At 38.5% G+C, this 21,024-nt stretch overlaps 1 protein-coding gene across 4 annotated transcripts; it reads left to right on the top strand.

Moving 5' to 3' along the window:
- The first annotated feature begins 824 nt into the window (after positions 1 to 824).
- On the top strand, positions 825 to 20,787 carry LOC137949953 (ABC transporter G family member 31-like). 4 transcript variants are annotated; one of them, XM_068796235.1, is made up of 24 exons: positions 825 to 1,190; positions 2,242 to 2,362; positions 2,454 to 2,542; positions 2,623 to 2,707; positions 8,940 to 9,099; positions 9,174 to 9,250; positions 9,380 to 9,433; positions 13,475 to 13,565; positions 13,663 to 13,964; positions 14,132 to 14,413; positions 14,574 to 14,890; positions 14,977 to 15,137; positions 15,506 to 15,609; positions 16,084 to 16,234; positions 17,450 to 17,569; positions 17,686 to 17,780; positions 17,855 to 18,187; positions 18,269 to 18,559; positions 18,920 to 19,003; positions 19,127 to 19,260; positions 19,349 to 19,576; positions 19,803 to 19,974; positions 20,061 to 20,315; positions 20,410 to 20,787. In XM_068796235.1, exons 1-24 carry the CDS (start codon positions 916 to 918, stop codon positions 20,680 to 20,682), a joined length of 4,254 nt encoding a protein of 1,417 aa, XP_068652336.1. In that variant the 5' UTR covers positions 825 to 915; the 3' UTR covers positions 20,683 to 20,787. The 4 variants fall into 4 exon arrangements, with proteins under 4 accessions (XP_068652336.1, XP_068652335.1, XP_068652337.1 ...); XM_068796234.1 differs by having other exon boundaries at positions 16,081 to 16,234; XM_068796236.1 differs by having other exon boundaries at positions 1,102 to 1,190; positions 2,441 to 2,542; positions 16,081 to 16,234.
- Positions 20,788 to 21,024: the final 237 nt, after the last annotated feature.

Here is a 21,024-nt window from a genome sequence, read left to right as displayed (position 1 = left end):
AGTAAGATTTTAACATGTACTTCATTTTCATGACAGAAAGAGTACTACCTCTGTTCGCGGTGGTTGTTGACTCTAATGGCTGAAACGCGGCAGGAAGCGAGGTTCTGAACCATAAAAAAGAAAACTCGCAAAAAGTAGTTTGACCATGGGACTATTGGTTGGTTGTTGCTTCTTTCTCGTCCTATTCTCGGCTGGGATGAGATAACCTTGGCCCTAATGCACCCAACTTATCGCCGATACTTTCGCCCGTGAGTGTCTGCGCGCTAGAAGACCTTGCCAGTTTTAATTCGTGAGAAAGTCTCTGAATTTGCCCCATTAATGTTTGTCGGCATTAGACGCGATTGTCGCTGTTATACGGTTGTAGTAACCAAACCCCCGCACCTACAAATACAGGCGATGCTGACCCTTACTTTAATATGTTACTTACCTGTTTCAAAAGCTGTGTCACTAGCTTCACTAATCCACTGTAAAGTGACGAGTTAACCCGCTAAACTCAACATTATAAGACATTTTTCTTCTCTCTTACGTTTCCGAACCCGCGCCATTTTTTCTTTCTCAAAAAGCTGCAAGCTTAGACAGAAGATTCATGGCGACGCATGACGAAGCGAACTGTACGCGATAAAACAAGAGAAACGCAAAACGAAATGCTCTTTCATTTCCTTTGCATTGGAAAAAGAGAAAAAGTAGAGTAACAGAAAAAAAGCGAAGGATGCCATAATAACGCTTTGACGTACACAAACACTCTCTCTCTCTCTCTCTCTCTCTCTCTCTAAGAAGAAGGAGGTGCCATTAATGCGCAGCTCAACAACTCTTACGCTGCCTTTCTCAGTCGTTGGATCTAAAACTCTTGCACTTCTTAAAAGCTTCTCGCGTCCATCTCTGTCTTGCTGTTAGGCTTTCTTCCGCTTCTTCGAGATGTGGAATTCTTCGGAGAGTGTCTTCTCGAGGTCGGGTTCCTACAGAGAAGATGACGACGATGAAGAGGCTCTCCGGTGGGCTGCTCTCGAGAGGCTTCCGACTTATGATCGTGTCCGGAGGGGAATACTACGTAATGTCGTCGGAGATGTTTCCGAGGTTGATGTCGGGAATTTGGAAGTTGAAGAGCGGCAGCTTTTGCTCGATCGGCTTGTTAATGCGGTTGACAACGACAATGAGCATTTTCTTACTAAAATGCGGAAAAGATTCGATGCGTAATATTTCACAGAATTTCTGTTTTCTTTCCTTTTAGTTCGTTGATGACTCTTGCCTCTTTCTATATATACTCTTGTGGCCGTGGCGTTGTAACACTCGTGGAGTAATTTGTCTTTATGTTCTATCTCTTCTGTTTAGTTTCTTCGTTATTCTCCTCGCACATTATGCTTTCTGCTGTACAAGTGTTTTTTTTTAACTTTCTTCAATGTGGTTTTTAGTTAATATTTAATCCTACTTTTTCTGGATTTGAATTGTATAATGTAATTGTATTGCGTGTTTTTAATGGTATAAGAAACTAACATCTTTTAGTTTTTGAAGTATTATATTTCTTTTTTACTTTTAGTTTATTCTCGCTTTCTTTGTATGGCGTTTTGCTCGTGGAGTGAAGGAATTTTGTTGTTGCTGTAGTTTTTGCATTGCAGTAGTAGTGCTAGTTGCTGTTCTTGTTCAAGTAACTATTTTCTTTCCTTTCATTGAGTTATTTTTCTGAAATTGGTAAATCAGTGCATCTGGTATTGATAGAAGAACTTTTGTGGAGTAAATAATAACATATGCTTCATGGACAAAAGCTACTTCTTTAACGGAATTCTTCAGCAAGTGCTCGTTGCTTACTTACACCATTTCCCTTCTACAATTGTGGGAGGAATGAGTTTGTTTACATATAGTTCATCTAGTTTATAGTCCACCAATTGGAAGCGTCTAATGGAGTTACTATGCAGCTGCTCTATGTGACTTCTTTTGATGTTTTCCCCTTATTGTATGTCCCCATGATACATTTCCTCACTTTCTTAAATTTTTTATTGCTTCATCTTCCTCGTGGCAGTTTTCTTTTATGTAAGATTTATTTTGTACTTGGTTCATTCACGTTTGCCCTAATAATTTCTTGAGGAGCATTTTCCGATGCTTACCTAATATTCCTAGCTTTCGTGTCTGGCGTCCATTGATCTTTAAGCTTGGTTCAGTATTGTGTCGTTTTCTTAGGCACATCTATTAGTTTTTTGATGCTTGTATTCAATTGAAGTAACGTTCATTCTGAATTTGGAATTACAGAGTAGACCTGGAGTTTCCAAAGATTGAGGTGCGATTCAATAATTTAACTGTAGATTCACATGTCCATGTTGGAAGTAGAGCTTTACCTACTATTCCAAATTTTATCTACAACATGGCGGAGGTAGGTCGGAATACTTATCATTTGTATCAAATAATATTTGGCCTTGTTTTTCTCCAGACAACTCTGATTTTGAGTCAGTTGTTTGATGAAGGCCCTCCTGAGACAACTGAGGATCTTCCCTGGCAGGAGAAAAAGGTTGACGATATTGGATAGCCTTAGTGGGATTATTAGACCTTCTAGGTAAAGTTTGGTTATAAAACTGAGGCCTGGCAATAATTCGAGTGATTTTTCAATCTGCTGAACATTATCTTGTATTGCAGAATGACTCTACTTTTGGGTCCTCCGAGCTCTGGGAAGACCACTTTGCTTTTAGCTCTGGCTGGACGGCTTGGAGATGATTTGCAGGTAAGTCCTCTGTCTGCTCTTATATGTAGGGATGTAAACAGGTAATAAACAGAATGGACCTGATATTACCCATTATGATTTTCACTTATTTATTTCATTACCTGATTTGAACACATAGTTAACTTACTCTTAACAATACATCTTACTAAAACAAGACCTCAATTACAGAAAAACCCAAAAACTGTAATTAAACTACGTTAGGTGGGCATGAAATTACTATACTACCTTCACAATAAATGGTTAACCAGGTAATGGAGTGCAGAGTGCTCTTTACCTGTGTTTTAATTGCAGGGATTTTATTAATAAAGACAAAGAATATGAATTAGAACTCTCAAAGACAACAAAGAGAGGTCAAGAAACAAGATGGGGAGGAGCACTCATGAATAATAGTGAGAGATTGCTGATCGATACTTTCCCATATATTTCTTGTTTAGAATATGGGTAATTGGGAATCTTACCAAATTCTCAAATGACTAAATTTTTTTGTTTCATATCCAATTATAATTGGATGGATGCACTGTTAGAATAGGCATCCTTGTAAAATTACAAAGCACTCTTAGCTAGAATACATTAGATCTACTCCCCTACGTAGCAGAAACATAAAATGTAAAGTTGGAGGGTTTTTTTTCTTTCTGAATTAGATCTGTAAAATATGAAAATTATGGATAAATAGTGAGAGAAAGAGAGAAAAGAGAAGAGAGGAGATTTAGAAGAGGCTGCGTTGAGGAGCAGCTCTTGTGGGTTCTGAATCCAGACCCTTATTCTCTTATAAAGCTCACTTAAGTTATCACCATACAAAAAGACATATATGCCCCTATACCCTAGACACTTATATCTCCCTAAATACACATTAGAGTGACATGCAAATTTACCCCAATGGTGCTAACATAAGAAACTAGCTAACAGCTAACCTAGAGGAACATACGATAAGGGAAAAGATAAAAATACCCTTCTTACATATATTTCAACACCCCCTCAAATTAGAGCGAATGTGCCAAAGAGCTCTAGCTTGTTACAAAAATTTCCAGATTCTTTCTTCCCCAAACTTTAGTAAAGATATCATCAAGTTGATCAACAAGCTTCACATAGAGTTGCATCACGGACAAAATGATAGTCGACTTCTACATGTTTCATCTGTTCATGAAACATTGTGTTACTAGCAACGAAAATTGTTGCTTGGTTGTCACAAAACATCTTCATAGCTTCTATAGTAGGAAAACTCATCTCTTGTATCACCGACCTCACCCAAATAAGTTCACTAGCTATGACTTGGTACTTTACTTCTGCACTAGAGCGGACTACTACATTCCGTTTCCTGCATTTCCAACTAACCAAATTGCCACCAACAAAGACACAGTAGCTTGACGTGGATATTCTATCCAATTTAGACCTGGCATAATCGACATTAAAATATCCAATAATTTGCAAATGATTATGTCGTGCTTACAGTAACCCCTTTCTTGATAAACCCTTCAAATATCGTAATATCCTATATAGCTTCTAAATGTATTTTCCTCACATGTTCCATAAACTAGTTGACCATGCTCACCACAAACAATATGTCAACTCTAGTAATTATAGCATAAATAAGCTTGCCAACTAACCTTCGGTACATAGTCTTGTCTTTAAGCTTGACAAATTTACTTCCATTGGTGTTTCAACATATCTTGCTCTCAGCAGTCCATTTTCATCAAGCATTTCAGTAACTTATTTTCTTAGTGTCAAAACAACACCTTCCTTACTCCTTACTACCTCAGTCCCAAGGAGATTTTTAAGGAAACCTAAATCCTTGGTTTGAAAATGTTTTGCTAGATGTCCCTTCAAATGCCCTTCAAATCACTCCACGACTTCACTATGTCATCAATGTATACAATCAATACTACAATTACAGAAGGTTTCTTCAAGACAAACAACGAGTGATCACAAGGGCTTCTAGTAAACCCCAACAACATAACTACTTGGCTGAATTTTTAGGGCCAAGCTCTCGTACTCTGCTTGAGGCCATAGATAGACTTACATAGTCTGTATACTTTCCTTGTCTTCCCTTGAGAAACATACCTAGGAGGTTGCTCCATATAAATTTCCTCGACCATATCACAATATAAGAATGAATTTTTAATATCCAATGGAACAATGTTCAACCCTTGTTAAATAGGTACAAACATCAAAGACATCCACTCCATAGGTTTGTGTGCACCCTTTTGCGAAAAGTCGAGCATTATATGGTTCTATAGAACCATCAACCTTATTTGTGTAAACCCAATGATATCCAACTATAGCAACATCTGGTGGTGGTCGCACAATGTCAATGTTCCCCTATCAATTAAAACTTCTATATCTACATCTATGGTCTGTTTTTAAGTAGGAGAAGACAAAGCTTCCTATAGGGAAGAAGGAATGGAACATGAAGACAGAGATAAGGCGACATCTTTAAAAAAACTAGACAATGAATAATAGCAAACCAATAGGATATTTGGTGACACATTAAGTACAAGCTCGAATACCTTTATGAAGTGAGATAGGTAGGTGTAAATTATTTTCCTCAAGATTGGCAAACGAGGAAGGCACAGGTGCAAGTGGAAGAGAGGGTCCCTATGGGATGATGACCTTAGAAGGAGTCCATCGTTTATAGACCTGCAATGGCTTTGGTGTTGGTGGATCAGCAATTGGCACTACGCAAGGAACATCCTCCACAATTTGAGGTGCACAATCATCAACCTTATGCGATAGAGAGGTACAAGAATTAACAAATTGTGAGAAATATATGACATCTTCAAAGAAGGTAACATCTGCAGACACAAAAGTTTTCCAGGTTGCTAGACATTAAAACTTGTAACCATTTTGAGTACAAGAACCCAAGAAGACACACTTCATTGAGCGAGGAGATAATATATTAGGAAATAGACCAAGTAGATGGACATAACATACAAATCCAAACACACGAGGACAAAGAGAGAAGCAACTATCTGTAGGCTTGAGAATTTGTAAAGGTATCTTACCCCCAAGAATAGAGAAGGGCATCCTATTAATAAAAAAACAAACAGTGAGAATAACGTCCTCCCAGTAAGACTTAGGAACCTTCATTTGAAAGAGTATAGTGCAAGCAACCTCAAATAAGTGATGATTCTTGCGTTCTACAACATTCTATTGTGGAATATAGATACAAAAGATTGGTGTACTATGCCATTGGCACTACATAATGTATCAAATTTATGGTTCATGAATTCAAGCCCATTATCAGTATGCAAAATACGAAGTGAAGCACCTAGCTGATTCTTTATTTCACTATAAAACTTTAAGAGTACATTGAACACTTTGGAATTTTTCAGAAGGAGATACACCTATATAGTTCAACTAAAATCATCAATTGATGATACAAAGAAATGGAAACCAAATATATTGGATATCCGATATGGATCCCATATATGTGAATGAACAGTTTCAAATAAGCAATTACTATGACTTGAACTAGGCGGAAAAGACACTCTATGGTGCTTCCCTAGTCGACGTTTGTCACATTGAAACAACTAAGTAGAGGATAGATCTGGAAATAATTGACGTAACTTGGCTAGGGAGGATGTCCTAGCTGGAAGTGTCATTAGAAAGGAGATACAACTGCATTAAATGCTGAAGAAGATGGTTGCATTGAATCTTCCAGGTGGTTGAGGCCCTCTTTTTGTGCCTTGAACCAATAATCCTTCTCACTGAAAAATAATAAATTGATAGGAAATTTAGGTATAAGAACAAAAGAATGTAATGACAAGGATGGAGTAGGTTGAATTGTTCCAAAATACTCAGAGGTGAGATGGAACCATAGGCGAGAGTAGCATGCTTGAATGAAGAAGATTGGGTGAAGGATGAAATTATGTGGACATACCTGACTTGTGCATAGACGCATCAAAATCAATAACCATGAGGGACCCGAAGACAACTTAGTGCCGAGATTCCTGACTAAGCCATGATAGTTGTGGGAGTGGAAGCATTTTGCCCCATGGAAGGAGTGGAGGCAACCAATTGTTAAAGTCCATCAGGTGCTCCGGGGACAATACCAATTACACCACCACCAAAAGATTCCTTAAATCTCAGGAAATGTTGAGTTAGCCCAGGCTAGTTTGCCAAACTTGTCCTAGCATTTGTCTGAGAAATAGTTAATATGCCCACAATGTACATACTTCCTCTCACCATTTCCATCACTATGACTTCGGCCATGCCCAAATGTGTGTATCTCTGCCTCATCCTCGGCCACCCCGGTCACGTCCACAAGGTGTTTTTGAATGACCCTGAATTGGCTGGATATTGAGGGCAGTAACTTCTTTCCCCTTGTTATCGTTGCTACCCTATCGAGCAACAACAACTTTTGCACGCATTACTTTGTTAAAAGCCGTTCTAAGTCTAGGAACAATATCATCCACAAGTATTTAGGCTCAAGCTACATCATACTCAGACCCTAAAACATCAAAGAATTTGGCTAGATGAAGCTGTCCCTGTTGTGCTCGAAGCTTAGATTCCTTCGTGGTGAATGGATGATATGTCTAAATTTCCTGTAGGATACTTTGAGCCATTCATAATCAGTCACAATGCAGCTGACCTCTGATTCAAGGGTTCTTATCCATCAACAGCTTTTGAGCACCACCTCTATCATTTTCTAGTCTTCCAGCCTATACCCACGATCTTTCTTATCTCAGCTCAAGCCACACATCTGCCACCACAATCCATGAGTCCATCCAACCAGCACCAGCCATCTGAGTTCCAGAGTCTGCCCAGCCATTCACCTACTACATCCTTCTTGCCTCACTTTCTCCACTCACCCACCAGAATCCTCCAACCTCTAGGACTTTGTTATAAGTCCATGCATCTACACTACCCAGCCATCCTAGTCTATCTAGGAACTCTATCCAATCCTACTACACGAGTTTCACTTCCTCTCTATCTTCCATTAGCCTCATCAGTTTAGAAGCCCATCTAGGTCACCCCTATCTATTAGATGAGTCCTAATCCTCATCTACAAGGTAACTCTCAACCTAGTATCCCGCTCTCCCTCTTCAACACAACTCCTCCTAACTTATCCACGTCCAACCTACTTCTTTTCTATAAAACCTCCTTCTCCCCTCTCATTCCCATGCACATCCTCAACCCTAACCTCTCCAAGTCTCACTTAGTCTTGACGACCACTCCCTTAGCCCTAGCCATCCCAGGTTGACACCTCAATCAGTAAATCCCTAGCTTAAGCCTACCCCTGTCCCAACACATCCCAACCTGATCCCCTCTAGCCTCACAACCCGACCAACTCACACAGGCCTTACACGCAACCAAACCATCCAAACCCTAAAACCTTCCCCTTGACCATTGTAGTCCTCTTTCCCTCTCCAGACGCATACCCTGCTCCTCATCCACATGCTACACATCCAAAAAAGGCCTACACCCTCCAAGGTAGCCCCTAGACTAGTTGCAAGGAAAGGAGGATCATAACATTTTAGGAAGGACCTGACTCAACTTTAACATGGTTTAGGAGCTGGACGTCTGCCTTGTTGGGCTTGGTTTGTACCTTGTTTGTGATGTCCTCGACTTAGGCCCGTTGTTTGTTGGTATAAGCTTGGGCATTAAGGGCAGTGTCAATGGGAATAGTCCTACTTTGATATGTGTAAAGAAAAGTAATATTGTTATTATGTAGGAAATATACTAAAAGACATGAATATATCATAGGTTTCCTTTTGACACCATGTAGATTTTTCATGTTTACATTCAGTTAATAACAAGTATTTAATGGATTGTTGTTTTTCTAAAGAAATATTTGGTTCGTTTATTATTGTAATGCTGTTTATGTGTTCTCTGACTAAGCATTGTCATGATTGACAATCAAGGGGATGACCCAGCTTATGGTGGATCCTCTTAATCGAATTTGAACTCAAGAAGCTACTTGACTTAGGATATTCTTCACTCTTCGGCCAAATATCAAATTTATGGTTTTAAGTTTTCATATCAAAGAAGTCATTGGTGCATCAGTCTCAATCGTTTCGTTCAAATGTACATTATTGTATGGCTCAGTTAAATTCTCCTTCTCTAACTCAGCTATCCAATACCTTTCATTTGTAACTGATATTTTATTTTTATGCTTTAACACAATATTTATTGTAATTTGTGTTTGACAAAGAGATAATTATTCCACTATATCCTTTTTTTCTTCTCTCCATTACATCTTATTTGCTAGTACATCCTTTTTAATGCTTTACAGGTGTCAGGGAGCATCACCTATAATGGCCATAGTCTGAAGGAATTTGTTCCTCAGAGGACATCAGCTTATGTTAATCAACAAGATTGGCATGTGGCAGAGATGACCGTGCGTGAAATCCTTGAGTTTTCAGGACGTTGTCAAGGTGTTGGAATCAAATATGGTGAGTATCTAAGCAGTAGATGCATGCCATGACTTTTGTTTTCTTCATCTTCTAAGTGTCAATAATTGCTCTAGACATGCTTATGGAACTTTCAAGAAGGGAGAAGAATGCTGGGATAAAACCTGATGAAGATCTGGATATATTCATGAAGGTACAAAGTTTTGGTAAAACTAAATTGCTTTTCTAAGAAAAAGAAACATTGATTGTATTATTAGCTAGAAATGATCTTTCTAGGTTGGTTCCTTTTATTTTATTTTCATTTTGTGCTTCTCCTTTTCAGGCATTAGCATTGGGAGGGGAAAAAACAAGCCTTGTTGTGGATTACATATTGAAGGTATCTGATTGTACAAAGTGAATTTGTTTGTTGACATGAGATTTTATGTAGGGCACTATATAAGTTGTATACACCGGGTTGCTTATGTTGATTTTCAGGACTCCATGGATTTAGCTCATAGAGAAAAAGAGAAAGACACCCATTGGGAGAAAAACAAGAGGAAGAAGAGGTTATGGACTGTTATCCTAACCCTTCCCCTGAAGTTCAATTTATATATTAATCAAACTACAATATTACAATTATAACCCTAGAACTTTAACCTAATTGCATCAATGCCATCTCTATGAGATGACTCTTTATTTACCATCCTGACATCATTGTATGGACTTGTGGGCCTTCTCTTTGATCTATGGGCCTTGAGCTCATCTTCTATATCTCTTGGATGTGTGGGCCTTCCTTGGTCTTATGGGCTTGGGCCCTTCTTCCAACACACTTGGATATGTGGGTCTTCCTTGATCGTGTGGGCTTGGGCCCATCTTCCAACACTCTCCTTTAAGCAAGGGGTGAAAGAACATCATGAACTCCCAACTTGCTTCAAATGGTGTATAAGATCTTCTCGTATAAAATTGCAGTTCTCCATAGCTTCCAACACTCACCCTCACGCTAGTGGTCTCTTCCATGAGGCCCAGTTGGCATAAGATAAGTGAGTAAAATCACTCCAACCTGTATGACATCGCTCCATACTCCAGTCATAACCCATGCTAGATGTAGGGCACACTCCTATCTTTTGTAGGTAGTGGGTCTATACGCAGTGCTCAGAAGTGTAATAAAACTCCTCCATCACCGTGTCCCAACCTGGGACATTGACTCTCAAGTGGTGGGAGTAATAAATGCCAATTAAAGGGGGTAACTGGTAATTACCCAAAAGATTATATTCTGGGGCTACATTGGCTTTTGTCATTCATCTGGATAGCCAAAAAAAGTGCACTGAGAAGTCCTTCAATAATAATGTCCCTTCCAAAGAGACACAATAGCTGCAGTTGAAATGGGCTGGGCTCATATAACAAGAACCAAAATAATAAAAATCCTTGAAAAAGGACCCATGAAATAATCCGATGCGAGTATTTACGCCAAATAATATGTTGTGAATACCTCAAAATAATAATTCTTTTGGAGAATAAGAACTGAGTCGCATCGAGTCAAATTGTAGACCAATATAGCCGAGTCGTAGGAGAAATAGATATAGAACTTGTGTCCCGGACCGGGTAGGGGCGAGTCAGGTTGACTTGGGCCGAGTTGACCCAGAGCGAGTTGGTTCAGTCCGAGTTGGCTCGAGTTAACTCGAAAAAATAGAAACATCAAGTGATCCTCGGGTTGCTGGTTTAACTTGGCCTGGTTCGGGTCTCAGTAAAAAATTAGTGCTCGATTAAACCTAGTTTCCTAACTTAAGGAAACATTTAATTTTGGCAAGAATGCGTCTTCTTCCCCTTCCGAATAGACCGGGATAGTAGTGACTGAATCGAAGATCCCAGAGTATCAGCCGGAAAAGGAAACACAAGCGAAGAAGCTTCCACGGCTCGGGAGAATATCTATCACAGAGGGGTCTCCGACTGAGTTTCCTCGGCAGATATGGCAGATATGCAGATACTGACTGGCAGTAGGAAAGTTCGAGATGACAACTGATTAAATAAACTACTGAAGATCAAACAGAAATAATGGCAGTAACAAAACAAGCCATGAACCAGGAAGATCAAACTCTTGCTATAGATGCCTCAGAAGATATTCAAAACACCGCAACAGATGCAAAGATCACGGCTCCAGGAAGATAATGTCCAGCACATGTCCAGTTGGATGAGAAGAAACTAGTTGTTATCGGCAACTGTTTGATTGAAGATTTCCAACAAATCGATGATGGAACTAAATCCCATCAATTCAGCAGCTGGCCAAGATAATTTCGGCTTGCCAGCGGAGAACAGAAGCTTTCGATGGCAATCAGACGACAACAAAAATAAAATTATTTAGATAGATGGCAATGTAAGGGAAGACTCTGGCAGACAGAGCAACATGATCGAACAATTTCATAATGACAGCAACAGGGGAGATTTTTATCATATTTTGGAATTTATATTTGTTAAATTGGATCCAAGGCCCTATCCCAAAACGACTAGCCAACTTAGGAAACCTCTTTCCCAACTAATAAACTCAAGATCTTTGTACTCACTAATCCATGTGGGACTATTCCTTAACACTCCCCCTCACGTGTAGACCCTCTTTTGTGGCTCTACAAGTGGATAATTTAAGAATAGGCAGTTTAGATGTAAACCTTCTTTTTTGTGGCTCTACAAGTGGATAGTTTAGGTGTAGGCCTTCTTTTTGTGGCTCTACAAGTAGATAGTTTTTAGGTGCAGGCCCACAGATGAGTACCTGCTCTAATACCATGTTAAATTGGGTTCAAGGCCCTATCCCAAAACGATTAGCCAACTTAGGAAACCTCTTTCCCAACTAATAAACTCAAGATCTTTGTACTCACTAATCCATGTGGGACTATTCCTTAACAATATTAATGTTAGTTGTTTAGATATTTACATGTATATAGGTTAATAAGTTATATGGGTTAGAATGTAGTTAAGCCCATGGGCTGTCTTGTTTAACCTAAACCTAATTCTATGTTTAAATAGAGAAGAGAAAGAAAAGGAAAGGGACTCTCCCGTTTTTCAGACTCTCTCTTGTTCTTGGCTGTTTTGTCAGCTTTCGTTGGTGATTGTTGCTGCTCTCTCCAACAACTTATTTGACAGAAATAACTTCCGAAACAGTGTCTAAAACAGAGATAAGATCCTAGATTGATAGCCAGCGAAGCAAAGAGCAATACCGGCAAACATGCTTCGGAAAAAATTCCCAGTGATGGGCTTTGTTTGGAACTTGGATTCCGCCTCACCGACGGATTTTGTGTTGGTTGTGTCAGTGCCGGCAGAGAGGAAACAAGGTGTCTCTCATCGGGCGGCCAATTCGCGTTGCCGGGTTCTTGAGACGGACTTTTTGACTAAGTAACAAGTAGGCACCATTTCTGTTTGGAGTTTGTTCTGAGCCCGGTTTGCTCCTTCCAAAGTGGCGCCGTTTTTGAGCCCGCACACCGATCGGGGTGCAGATTTGCTACCCATTGTGGACCGGGTCTCGCCACTGCATGGTTATTCTGATGGACTGAATCGCAATACTGAAGTCGTAGCTTCATCTTTATTTTTTTTCATTCGCTATGTTTGCTAGCAAACCAATAACCGCTCATGGTAGCTCAATCTTTTTTCTATAAGCCATTGATGGTACACACACGATCGTGTAGAGAGGTCTGCAACGTGGTAAGTTCGCGACCTGGAGGAAGGCTCCTGGGCGGGGTAGAAAATGAGGGAAGGCACTGTGATGCCGGGTAGCAGAAAAAATGAGCAACAAAAAGCAACTATGAAAAAAAAAGGAGAGAAGAATGAATCCCGAAAAACCTTAGCCGCAATCCTGAAAATCAATGCTTTGATACCATGTTGATTTTCAGGACTCCATGGATTTAACTCATGGAGAAAAAGAGAAAGACACCCAATGGGAGAAAAACAAGAGGAATAAGAGGTAATGGACTTGTATCCTAACCCTTCTCCTAAAACTCAATTTATAGATTAATCAAATTACAATATTACAATTGTAACCCTAGAACTTTAACCTAATTACATCAATGCCATCTCTATGAGATGATTCTTTATTTACCATCCTACCATCATTGTATGGGTTTGTGAGCCTTCTCCTTGATCTATGGGCCTTGAGCCCATCTTCCACATCTCTTGGATGTGTGAGCCTTCCTTGGTCTTATGGGTTTGGGTCCTTCTTCCAACACACTTGGATATATGGGCCTTCCTTGGTCGTGTGGGTTTGGGCCCATCTTCCAACAGCTCACAGAAAGCCGAAAAGTCCTTTTCTATTAACTGTTATCTTACTAAATGAAATATCTGACATGGGTGTTACTTCCTATCTGTTTCATGCTAGGCAAAAATGAGCTTGTGTATGTGTCTGATGAAATCATTACTCTCAAGTTCATGAAAGACTACTAATATTTATCTTGGAAAGATTTTAGGTTTGGATATTTGTGCTGATACTCTGGTGGGAGATGAAATGATCAAAGGAATATCTGGAGGGCAAAAGAAGCGGCTCACTACAGGCAAACATTTATCTCACTTAAATTGCTGTCCATATTCATATTGCTTGTTTAAAGTTGTTGAATTCTTAAAGATGCAACAGACACTTGGATTTGGCAGGTGAACTCCTTGTTGGTCCTGCCCGCGTGCTTTTCATGGATGAAATATCAACTGGGCTTGATAGTTCTACAACCTATCAAATCATCAAGTATCTCAGGCATTCTACACATGCACTCGATGGAACAACTGTCATATCTCTGTTGCAACCTGCTCCGGAAACTTATGAATTGTTTGATGATATTATCCTTATATCTGATGGTCAGATTGTATATCAGGGGTCTCGTGATGCAGCACTCGACTTCTTTTCCTTCATGGGTTTTAGATGTCCTGAACGAAAAAATGTAGCCGACTTTTTGCAAGAAGTAAGAGTTCAGGAAGTTTTGATTATGAATGTTCATTATTCTGCTATTTTTTGCATCATTCTTACTGCATCCACTGTGAACCTTTGTCTGGATATTTAATTCTTTCTTTTGATAGATATGGATATTTATTACTTTCTTTTGATAGATATGGATATTTATTACTGTAGGTGACATCAAAGAAGGATCAGCAGCAGTATTGGTCAGTTACTGATTGTCCATATGAGTTTATACCCGTAATAACATTTGCAGAAGCTTTTCAATCATTCCATGTTGGTAAGAATCTATCTGTGGAATTAGCTACTCCATATGATAGACGCTGTAACCACCCTGCTGCTTTGTCAACTGCCATGTATGGTGCAAAAAGAGTGGAACTTCTCAAGACCAGCTTCTCTTGGCAGTTGCTTTTGATGAAACGGAACTCATTTATCTATGTCTTCAAGTTCATACAGGTACTTATTCTGTTTTTTAAGGTTTTTTTATGAACTGGATTAGTTTTTGTTTAGATGTTGCATTCACTGTTATTTTTTATTGAGGAGCATTTAATACTCAAAAATACCGAGTTGTTGGAAAATTCTGAGATTCTTTTAAGTATTGGATATTACTCTGCAGCTCTTATTTGTCTCATTGATCACAATGACCGTGTTCTTCCGGACGACAATGCACCATAACACAGTTGATGATGGCTATCTGTACCTTGGGGCAGTGTACTTTGCAGTAGTAATGATTCTATTTAATGGTTTTACTGAAGTTGCAATGTTGGTAGCCAAGCTTCCAGTGCTTTATAAACATAGAGATTTGTACTTGTATCCATGCTGGGTTTACACACTTCCTTCCTGGTTGCTGAGTATTCCTACTTCACTTGTGGAATCGGGTATATGGGTGGCAGTTACATACTATGTGATTGGTTTTGATCCACAAATAACTAGGTGATAAAAGTTCTCTTCTTAATGGATTCTTTGCAAAGTTTTGAAGTTTGTGTTTCTCCTATTTTTCTTATTCATATATTTTGCAGATTTTTGCGGCAGCTTTTATTGTTTTTCTTTCTGCACCAAATGTCTTTGCCACTATTTCGTCTAATGGCAGCTTTGGGTCGAAACATGATAATAGCCAACACCTTTGGATCATTTGCGATGTTGGTGGTCATGGTTCTTGGAGGATTTATTATTTCCAGAGGTAGGAGCTAGTTTACTTTCCTGCAGCCCTCTTTTTCCAGTGAGAAACTTCCTTGTTGGAAAGAGATAGTGGAAGACACGTGAGCCCTCTTACCCTCTTCCCTCCTCTCTGTTTATGATGAGAAGCAGTGAGGATGGGGTGGATTTGGAGTACAAAAGCCTCCTCTCTTGGGACTAGCATGACATCATGGTAATGTCATGCTGTTCAACCTGTGAAATTTTTCCAATGAAACTGGTTAGGCTGGACCCGTTCACCTTTCCAGGTCAATGGCTGAGCTGGGTCTAATAACATTACCTGTTCGTTATAAGCTTCAGTTTTCTACTACTTTTGTGGTGTGCATTGATTTCTTTTCCATTTTCTTGAGTCAGAAAGCATCCCAAAATGGTGGATTTGGGGTTACTGGTTTTCACCCTTGATGTATGCTCAAGATGCAGCTTCAGTGACTGAATTTCATGGTCATTCTTGGGATAAGGTATCACAATCCTTCAAAATTTTGTCTTAATATACCTCAGAGGAAACTGATGTGATAAGGATCATTTTGAAACATTACTTGGGTATTTAAACAGATTTTATTTGATTAATGGCTCCATAAACCTAAATCTCTTTTTGTTCCCTATACATAAACCCTTGAACTATATATAATAATTATTTGTAGATTTAGGGATTCAGTTGGCAGTGAACACCTGTTTTTTATCCATTCAAGAAAATTGAAAAAGAGAATACTAACAGCAACTATCTTGATATCTGCGCTGGGTTTTAGGGGGAATATATTGCAGGAGAACTGGGCCCTTACACATAATTGGCACTCTAATTCGATATATTCAGCTTAATTGTTTGTTCTTGCATTGTTAACGATGCCTACACTTTCTGAAGTTCCTGAAATATGCCTACACTTTTCTGAAGTTCCCGTCATCAATAAATTGATATTTCATTCTTGTTGCAGAAGACTGGAAACCACACCACCTTAGGTGAGGCAGTATTAAAAGCACATGGTCTTTTTGCAGAAGAATACTGGTATTGGATTGGAGTTGGTGCTTTGTTTTGTTATACAATCTTGTTTAACATCCTGTTGACCTTCTTTTTGAGTTATCTGAAATGTAAGTCACTTGACTCAGTGCTGCTCAAGAATTTTAAAGTATTGCATAGAAGCTGACCATCATGATTTTAGCAGTTTTCTCATGCTCTGTAAGCTTGACACTTATATAATTCTTGAAAATTATGTAAGCCTTTGCCGAAGAAACACAGCTTAAAATTTGAAATTTTCGAAGAGGATTTGATTTTGTACTTTTGTATTTGGACAAAATTTTCTACTGTGATTATTCTAACTGAACATTCTGATTAGGGGTGTGAATTTTTACCCGTTTTCCTGATTTTCCTTTTATTGCTTATTAAATGGAATGAAAATGGAACACGAATTATTACTTGATTAGGTATTCTAGTAATCTTACCTTATTACCCATTTACTGTTTATTAAATGGAATGATAATTGGTAAGGGTTATTCCTTACATGATTTACCAATTACCTAGTTATATGTAAGGATATTTCAATAAATTTTTATTTAACTGATATTTGAGATGAAACATAATTCAAGTGCTTTCTTCTAAGGATTTTGTCGTACATTTGAATGACAGAGTTTTTAGGTTTTTTTTGTATATGATAATGTAATTTTTTCTTACTTTTTATGGTTTTATAAAAATTTAAGTCATTTTTGTTATTATTTCATTTATTTACCCAATTACTCGTTATACTGTTTGATAAATAGGTAAATAAAGGTATACTGAACAGCCTATTCTATATATTGATGATTCTGTCTACTGATATACTGTTTATAATGGAGTGGTTTACCATCTATAAACCGTTTTCACCCCTAGTTCTGATCAACTTAGCACTCTAATGTAAAGGTTAAAATAATAAACTTGAGCTTCAGTTTCTAATAGTATATTTTCCATCAATCTGAACAAGCAAAATTTTTGGCACTATTAGAATAGTTCCACATGCGAATTCTTATCAACTTATCAGTCTAATGTAAGGTAAAAATAATAAACTTGGGCTGATGTTTCTAATAATATATTTACCATCAAGTTGAAATGGCATAGATTTTGGCACTATTAGAATAGTTTCACATGGTCTGGGGTTAGAGAATAACCGTCCAATGGCTTGCAAGTACAAAATCTCATGGCTCTGTGGCTAATGAGTTCAATGCCCCTGTAACATGTGATACTTGTACAGTGATATAAGTATGACCAAATCTAATGTGCTCCAATAGATTCTCACACAATAGGAAATCTATGTTCACCCTTTTCCCGTACAGCTCTCGGGAAACGACAGGCAGTTATATCTACGGAAGAAGTCAGAGAGAGGGAGAGAAGAAGGAGAGGAGAGGGTCTGACTATTGAGCTAGTATCACATATGGATCCTGCCACACTCACAGGTTGGTGGAAATGCAATTTATTTTTTAAAAAATTTGCTCTTTATTATTTTGGTTAGATCTTGAAGTAGTGATCATCCAGTGTTTTACTCACTGTTGTGTTCTTACTTTCTCTAAAGGAAAAGCTGTTAGGGAGCAAAGGGGCATGGTTCTGCCCTTTCAACCTCTTTCCATGTGCTTCTCCAACATCAGTTACTATATTGATGTACCAATGGTAGGTCAGTTCATTATGAGTGTGCTTGCAGTCAGACTTCTTTTAGTATTTTTCTTATCAATCACTACTAGCAGGAATTGAAGCAACAAGGCATTCTAGAAGATCGGTTGCAGTTATTAGTGAATGTTACTGGAGCATTTAGACCAAGAGTGCTGACAGCTCTGGTTGGGATCAGTGGGGCAGGTAAAACTACCCTCATGGATGTTTTATCAGGAAGGAAAACTGGTGGCTTCGTTGAGGGATGCATAACCATTTCGGGTTATCCAAAAAAACAAGAAACTTTTGCCAGAATTTCTGGCTATTGTGAGCAAAATGATATCCATTCTCCATGCATGACCATTCGTGAGTCACTATTGTACTCTGCATGGCTCCGTTTGGCACCACATATTGACTCTGGGACAAGAAAGGTCAACAGCTTTCTTGCACGTCTTAACAGTTCAATACATATGCTTGTCATGTTTTAATTCCTTAGTGATGGACTTTTTCAGGCATTTGTGGATGAAGTAATGGAGCTTGTGGAACTCTCTTCATTAAGTGGAGCCCTTGTTGGTTTACCAGGGATTGATGGGTTGTCTACAGAACAGCGGAAAAGGCTAACAATTGCAGTGGAACTTGTTGCCAATCCATCTATTGTCTTTATGGATGAACCGACTTCAGGATTGGATGCAAGATCAGCAGCCATTGTTATGAGAACTGTGAGGAATATAGTGGATACTGGGAGAACAATAGTGTGCACAATCCATCAACCTAGTATAGATATTTTTGAATCTTTTGATGAGGTTGCTTCTTCACCGTCCTTGTTGAAATAGTTATAATAAAAAAAATCAGATTAAGGATAAACTATTTACTTAAAAAAAAAAAAACAAGGATACTGTTGGATGATTTTTTTTATACTGTCTTCTATGAATTAACTGGTGAAATTTACAACCACTGAAGCCAAGTGTTTAGAAAACTTTTTAAGTTTTACTTTCACCATTAGAAATTCATTTTGGTTTAGCTGAAGAATCTATCCTCTGTTAAAACATGGAGTAGAACATGAGATTACAGCAAATCAGGTGGCAAACATCTTGTGAAAGTGGTATATAATCTGACTTCTAGTAATTCTTGTTTGACCTCATATCTGAATGTGTTTGTTGCAGCTTTTGTTCATGAAGAGAGGAGGCCAGCTAATCTATGCTGGTGAACTGGGCTGCAATTCACAAAAGCTAATTCACTATTTTGAGGTACTGATAAACTTATCCACTTTGTAAATATCTGGCCCTGAACATCTCTATGTATGCATCAGACACTGTATAGATAATGCATCTCTATTTCTTGGTTGAACATGTCTGGCCATGATTCCATAGGCTGTTGAAGGAGTACCTAAAATTAGGCCTGGTTGTAACCCTGCAACATGGATGCTAGAAGTCACTTCTCCAGCCGAAGAAAATCGCCTTGGTGTTGACTTTGCTGAAATTTATCACAGATCAGAATTATTTCAGTATGTGTGATTTCACAGGAAACTCTGGTGCTCTTATACTATAAGTCCTTTTTTCCCTTTAACTTTGCCTTTTTTTTTTCCCTTTCAGACGAAACATTGAACTGGTTGAAATTCAAAGCAAACCTACTAGTAACTCTAAAGATTTGAGCTTTCCAACCAAATACTCGCAATCATTTTATGTTCAGTTCCTAGCCTGCCTCTGGAAGCAGAACTTGTCTTATTGGAGGAACCCCCAATATACTGCTATTCGATTTTTCTACACAGTCATCATATCACTAATGTTTGGCACAATATGTTGGAGATTTGGTTCTAAAAGGTATCGTTGATTAGCTTTTTGTGCTCTATTGTAAATATCTCCTTCAGTAATTTGCTTTATTAAGAAATTTCCTCATACTCTACCATCCTAGGGAAATATTGTGATTGTTCATTTGCTGAATATGTTTCTCCGGTCCATGGTACATGCTTGAAGTTAGTCTGGATAAATTATAACTAGGTTACCAGAAGGTTTTATGTAATTTTAGTTTGACCACTCAATCCTGTAGGGGGACCCAGCAAGATATCTTAAATGCCATGGGATCCATGTATGCTGCTGTTCTTTTCATTGGAATAACCAATGCAACGTCAGTTCAACCTGTGGTTTCCATTGAAAGGTTTGTTTCATGCCGGGAGAGAGCTGCAGGGATGTATTCAGCTTTGGCATTTGCGTTTGCCCAGGTTCATCGTCTGATATTTTCTCTCTTCATACTGTTCTCAGAGTTTTTTTTTTTAATTATATGATGACTCAATATTTGTTTCTGCAGGTGACAATTGAGTTTCCTTACGTGTTTGTTCAGACTGTTATTTATAGCATTCTGTTCTACTCAATGGGCTCATTTGAATGGACACTAGTGAAATTCTTCTGGTACATATTTTTTATGTACTTCACTTTACTATACTTCACTTTCTTCGGTATGATGGTTACGGCAGTCACTCCCAACCATAACGTGGCACCAATTATTGCTGCTCCGTTTTATATGCTGTGGAACCTCTTCAGTGGGTTTATGATTGCACATAAGGTAGGTATACACTTCCATTTTCAATAGCCTCAAATGCAAAACTGATCTATGTGTGTTGAAATAATTGCTGGCTAAGTTGTGTTGTTGTTTTTAGGCAATACCTGTGTGGTGGAGATGGTATTACTGGGCAAATCCTATTGCCTGGAGTTTATATGGCCTCTTGACTAGCCAGTATGGAGATGTTAATGACCCAATAAAACTAGCTGATGGTTCCCAGTCAGTGGCTGTAAGCGTGTTTCTGAAGGATCACTTTGGATACAGGCATGATTTCTTGGGTCTTGCTGCTCTTATGGTCGTTGGTTTCTCTGTGATATTTGCTCTGATATTTGCTTTTGCAATAAAAGCATTCAACTTCCAGAAGCGGTAGGTTGACCTAGTTACGTTATATATTTGTATACGAAGAACATCATGTGAGAGGGGAGTGATTTGCCATTGTATATTTTTACTTTCTAAAATAAATGTTTAATGTGTATTAAGGCACCAGAAACGATAGTTTTACCCCATTATTTAATTATGAAAAAGGATATAAAAAGAATAATCTTTATTCGTTTATAAATTTAGGTAAAAAAACTGATTAGCCATTAGGACGGAGAAAAAAAAAATTAGTGAAATGCCCATTACCCATATCTCTGTTCCTTGTCAATCTTGTTGTAGCAATTAACAAAATGTTGATCAAAGCTTATCTTAGTGTCTGGTTTTCTTCCCACTC

This window comes from Aristolochia californica, unplaced genomic scaffold, assembly GCF_029961685.1.
Source record: "Aristolochia californica isolate CCGP_79_NKW_82.1479 unplaced genomic scaffold, dmAriCali1.0.hap1 SCAF_14, whole genome shotgun sequence".
Taxonomy (NCBI): domain Eukaryota; kingdom Viridiplantae; phylum Streptophyta; class Magnoliopsida; order Piperales; family Aristolochiaceae; genus Aristolochia; species Aristolochia californica.
The sequence above is the reverse complement of the archived record's forward strand: the minus strand, read 5'-3'. Positions and strand labels throughout refer to the sequence as shown.

Excerpts from the sequence above, each read along its gene's own strand:
- LOC137949953 (XM_068796234.1), top strand. The coding sequence starts at position 916 with ATGTGGAATTCTTCGGAGAGTGTCTTCTCGAGGTCGGGTTCCTACAGA. Across the intron at positions 19,004-19,126 it reads AGCTAATTCACTATTTTGAG|GCTGTTGAAGGAGTACCTAA; the intron begins GTACTGATAAAC and ends ATGATTCCATAG. Across the intron at positions 19,577-19,802 it reads TGGAGATTTGGTTCTAAAAG|GGGGACCCAGCAAGATATCT; the intron begins GTATCGTTGATT and ends TCAATCCTGTAG.